General features: G+C 38.0%; 1 protein-coding gene and 1 non-coding gene across 2 annotated transcripts; both read left to right on the top strand.

Annotated features, from left to right (window-relative positions):
• Nucleotides 1–847: 847 nt before the first annotated feature.
• On the top strand, nucleotides 848–4,817 carry LOC112504159 (NAD(P)H-quinone oxidoreductase subunit H, chloroplastic-like). The gene is made up of 5 exons (XM_025108135.1): nucleotides 848–1,081; nucleotides 2,391–2,503; nucleotides 2,670–3,087; nucleotides 4,464–4,549; nucleotides 4,664–4,817. Exons 1-5 carry the CDS (start codon nucleotides 848–850, stop codon nucleotides 4,815–4,817), a joined length of 1,005 nt encoding a protein of 334 aa, XP_024963903.1.
• TRNAH-AUG lies at nucleotides 1,315–1,388 on the top strand. Its single transcript has one exon. It is a non-coding gene; the product is annotated as a tRNA-His (tRNA).
• Nucleotides 4,818–5,316: the final 499 nt, after the last annotated feature.

Consider the following 5,316-nt stretch of genomic DNA (forward strand, 5'->3'; position numbering starts at 1 on the left):
TAATTCTTACTAAGAAGAACACCAATGTCGTGGCAATTCCACCCAGAAGGTAATGGGTAGACTAAATGGATACTGCCAGGAGATAGAGTCAAAATTGAAGTAAGTCGTTATGATTCAACCAGATGCCGTATAATTTATCGACCCCGAAACAAAGATTCGAAATATTAGGTGTTTTTTCAAGTTCACTATTTCTTTCGTAGGAATATGATTCGAAATGGAAATTTTCAAGAAACTTAATTTCTTCCAAGAAGTGGATTCAAAATTAAAGTAAGGAGTGGTAAATATGAAAATAAGAGCTTATGTTCGTAAACTTTGTGAGATAATAGGTAGGAGCATAAACTTAAACATTCCAGAGCTACAAAGATAGTTATTAAATTGTTGGCACCGCACAAAAACATTCCTCCTATAGTAGTTGTTAATACGAATAAGAGAAACTCTGTTACAAGCATTTCTGTACATTCAATGTGCTCTACGCATAGAGGAATACATAGAGTTGAACATAGTAAAATACGAAATTGAAAGATTTCGTTGAAATTGTTCGTTTGGAAATTTCCCAAAAAGCTAATCATAGGTTCCTCTCTCCAGTGGAACAATAGGGCTGTTATGCTCATTACTAAACTTGTTGAAGAGATAAAATATAAACAAGGTATAACTTTTTGATCATAGGTTGAATCGATCATCAAAAGAAGAATTAGGCCAAAAATTAGGATACATTCTGGGAAAATCAAACTTCCATCGAAGAGAACCAATATTCTTTATCTGCCGATCTATTCAATGTTGGAATCCGACCTGCTATTAATGTGGATATCTCTGTTTCCAGAGTAGGGTCTGCAGCTCAAATTAAAGAATGAAACAAGTAGCCGGTAAAATAAAATTGGAACTGGCACAATTCGCAGAATTAGAAGCTTTTGCACAATTTGCTTCTAATCTCGATAAAGCTACTCATAATCAATTGGCAAGAGGTCAATGCTTATGTGAATTGCTTAAACAATCCCAATCCGCCCCTCTCGTGGTAGAAGAACTAATACTGACTATTTATACCGGAACAAACGCTTATCTCGATTCATTAGAAATTGGACAGGTAAGGAAATTCCTTGTTGAGTTACCTACTTACTTAAAAACTAATAAAACGTAGTTTCAAGAAATAATATTTTCTACCAAGACATTCACCAAGGAAGCAAAAGTCATTTTGAAAGAAGCTATTCAGGAACATATGAGGCGCTTTGACATCTTCTTAACCCGAAATGGCTGGGGAGTGCAAAGGTTCCTTTTTTTGAGGGTACTCCCGGGAACAAATCCAATGGAGACGGAGTAGGGCTTGTGGCTCAGAGGATTAGAGCACGTGGCTATGAACCACAGTGTCGGGGGTTCGAATCCCTCCTCGCCCATTTCGGCGCGGGTCGTGAGAGCGGTACCAAATAGAGGCAAACTCTGAATACTAGATATGACCTCAAAATAACAGGGGTCAAGGGGGGCCAGTGAATCGATGGGGGATAAGCTTCATCGTCGAGAGGAAAATTGCCAGATCACTAGCTAAGGCCCTTAAATGATCGTTCAGTGATAAAGGAGGTAGGGGTGCAGAGATAGCAAGGAGGTTTGCCTAGAAGCAGCCACCCTTGAAAGAGTGCGTAATAGCTCACTGATCGAGCGCTCTTGCGTCAAAGATGAACGGGCTTCTATATTTGTGCGAATAAAATGCTTAGTCAATTCCATGCGTCTAAGCAAAAAATCTTTTCTTCTTCCATCCTAGGCACCCAAAGACGAGGAAGGGCGTAGTAAGCGATGAAATGCTTCAGGGAGTTGAAAATAAGCATAGATCTGGATCTTCCCGAATAGGTTAACCTTTCAAACTGCTGCTGAATCCATGGGGCAAGAGACAACCTGGCGAACTAAAACATCTTAGTAGCCAGAGGAAAAAAAGAAAAAATAAGAGAATTTGGATAAGAGCAATAGTTAGTTATTCAATATAACTAAAAAGGTATGTAATAAAAATAGGATTGTAATCGATGAATCGTGAAAGGAAACACGCCCAGAAAGGAAACTAGATGGTTTGACCAAAAGCAATTCTTACTTTAACTGAACAGTTATGAAGGACTTAACAATTTCAAGTCGAATTGACTAATACGACATATTTTCCACATTCATTGGAGTGCATCTATGTTTCTGCTATACGAATATGATATTTTTTGGGCATTTTTAATATCAAGTCTTATTCCTATTTTGGTATTTTTCATTTTGGAAGTTTTAGCTCCGATTAGCGAAGGACCAAAGAAACTTTCTAGTTATGAATCGGGTATAGAACCAATATGCGACGCCCGGGTGACTGTTTACCAAAAACACAAGTCTCCGGAAAGTTGTAAGACCATGTATGGGGGTTGACGCCTGCCCAGTGCCGGAAGGTCAAGGAAGTTGGTGACCTGATGACAGGGGAGCCGGCGACCGAATCCCCGGTGAACGGCGACCATAACTATAACGGTACTAAGGTAACGAAATTCCTTGTCGGGTAAGTTCCGACCCGCACGAAAGGCGTAACGATCTGAGCACTGTCTCGGAGAGAGGCTCGGTGAAATAAACATGTCTGTGAAGAGGCGGACTACCTGCACCTGGACAGAAAGACCCTATGAAGCTTCACTATTCCCTGGGATTGGCTTTGGGCCTTTTTTGCGCAGCTTAGGTGGAAGGCGAAAAAGGCTTCCTTCCGGGGGGTCCGAGCCATCAGTGAGATACCACTCTGGAAGAGCTAGAATTCTAACCTTGTTTCAGGACGTACGGGCTGTAACGCGTTGGGATTATTTAACTACTATGTTCACAGAAGCAATAATTGTAAATGCACCAGAGCAATTAAGCAATATTCAAGTGCCTAAAAGGGCCAGTTATATCARAGTCATTATGTTGGAGTTAAGTCGGATAGCTTCAAATTTGTTATGGCTCGGGCCTTTTATGGCAGATATTGGGGCACAAACTCCTTTTTTCTATATTTTTCGAGAAAGAGAATTGATATATGACCTATTCGAAGCTGCCACCGGTATGCGAATGATGCACAATTTCTTTCGTATTGGAGGAGTCACTACTGATTTACTAATACTTGTTATTTGTTGATGTAAAAGAATGTCYCATTCAATAGAAAATTATTTAATTTAAAATAATATATTTCTCGCCATTATGAGTTTAGGGCTAGAAACTTGAGGAAAAGTTGTATGGGTTCACAAAGACTTTCTCAAGAGAAACCGAAAAAGAGATATCGAATTAGTTTTGAGGATTCAAGAATGTTATTACTTGAATTCGAAGTTCGTAGTTACTTCGACTAGATGAATCATAGCAATTGAATAATTAAGTCATTTCATTGGTTGGATGTACTATTAACCATTTTTTTTGGTACGAGGAACTTATCATGAATCCACTGATTTATGCCGCTTCCGTTATTGCTGCTAGATTGGCTGTAGGGCAACTAACTATTTGCATCTTGACAATTTAAAACAGATTTTTCAAATACTTAAATATTATTTACTTGATGAAAATGGTAAAATTTATAATCCCTATACATGCAGTAACATCATTTCGAATGTATTCAATTTGAATTGGTATTTTCTCCATTCCAATTATTGTGAAGAGACATCTACAATTGTTAGTCAACACGACCCAGACTACTATAGGAGGCAGTAGTGGGGAATTTTCCGCAATGGGAGATCTTTTTAATCCAATCCATATAATGTCTTTTTCGGGAGCCAGAGGAAATGCATCTCAGGTACATCAATTAGTAGATATGAGAGGATTAATGTTGGATCCCCAAGGGCAAATGATTGATTTACCCATTCAAAGAAATTTACACAAAGGACTCTCTTTTTCAATAAAATAAAAAGAGTGCTCAAGCGTTTTGGATTCAAATCATTCAAAATTTATTTTTGATACCGAAATCTAAAAGAATATCTGGAAAAAAACTGCGTCCAATAGGATTCCCAATACACCCAATGCCAGATAGCTGCCAAAAAGCACAACCTAGAAAACACAATATGCGCTCCAGCCACACCTTCGTAACTCCAAATACCCGGATTTGTTATAGTCCCCACCGTGATACTCCAACCGCCCCCATGAATTGGTTATTCCTAAACGATTCATGAAGGGTATAACGAACATACCATGTCTCCACATTGTATCAAGAACAGGGTCAGAGGGATCAAAAACTGCTAAGTCATACAGGGCCATTGAACCGGCCCAACCAGCAACCATATATGTATGCATTATATGAACCGAAAGCAACCATCCGGGATCATTCAATACAACGTTATGAACACGATACCAAGTCATCAAGGAAGACCTAAGGTAGGTTATAGAAAAAAAGGATAAATAAAGGAATTTTGGATTGGGTCGAGAATCTAATCTTGGATTCGGTATGGATAAAAGTAGAAATTTTCGGGATCAATGGTTGGACCATGCAAACTAGAAATACTTTTTCTTGGATAAAGGAACAAATTTCTCTTTATCGAGGAATAGACGAAGCCGTACAGGGGTTTTGGCAGGGCTTTTGTAATTCTATGCTACCAGTGGGAATGTGAGTCTCGCCGGTTTAACTAGGACTATAATTGCGGAATTTCTACGCGAATCAAKATCTAGAAAAGGAAGTTTTCCAATCATTGACTCAAACCCATTGTCAAATTCTACTCAGCGCAATTACATCAAAAGCTTATTACACGGAATCCCATTTTTTAGAAAGAGTTGAAGGAGTAGGCATTATTGGTGGAGAGGAGGCAATAAATTGGGTTTTGTCAGGAGCAATGCTACGAGCTTCCGGAATACAATGGGATCTTTGTATGTCTTAACGAGTGGAGATCGTCGGGGTATTTGTCTAAATAGGTATAATCCATGTAACCGTAGAAACTATCAAAATGAAGATAATAACTATAAGTATACACAAAAAAAAGAACCCTTTTTTGTGATACCTATGATGTAATTGGAGCTTACTGGCAACAAATATTTCTGGGAGGGGTTATTCGTCTTCCTAGTCTTCGACACACGAAAAGGGTGTGAAAAATTCTTTTCTTGTGTCGAAATAATAATGATTCGTGATACTGTTTGTTAAAGATTCCTAGTGTTAGTTTCAATTTTTTACAGACGTATCAGAACGTTTTTTAGAGTTATTACCTATTTTAGTTATTATTATAATTATATTATTTTACAATAATTACGTATACTATAAATATAAAATAAAAAGTGGTGGACAAACAAAAGAAGAGGGGAAAATATGTTGAGTAAATAGAACTTCTTTAATGAACTTATAAAAAAATCTTCTAATTATTAAGAACTCAAGGAGACCTTCTC

Source organism: Cynara cardunculus, assembly GCF_001531365.2.
Source record: "Cynara cardunculus var. scolymus isolate 2C chromosome LG 1, CcrdV1, whole genome shotgun sequence".
NCBI classification, from domain to species: domain Eukaryota; kingdom Viridiplantae; phylum Streptophyta; class Magnoliopsida; order Asterales; family Asteraceae; genus Cynara; species Cynara cardunculus.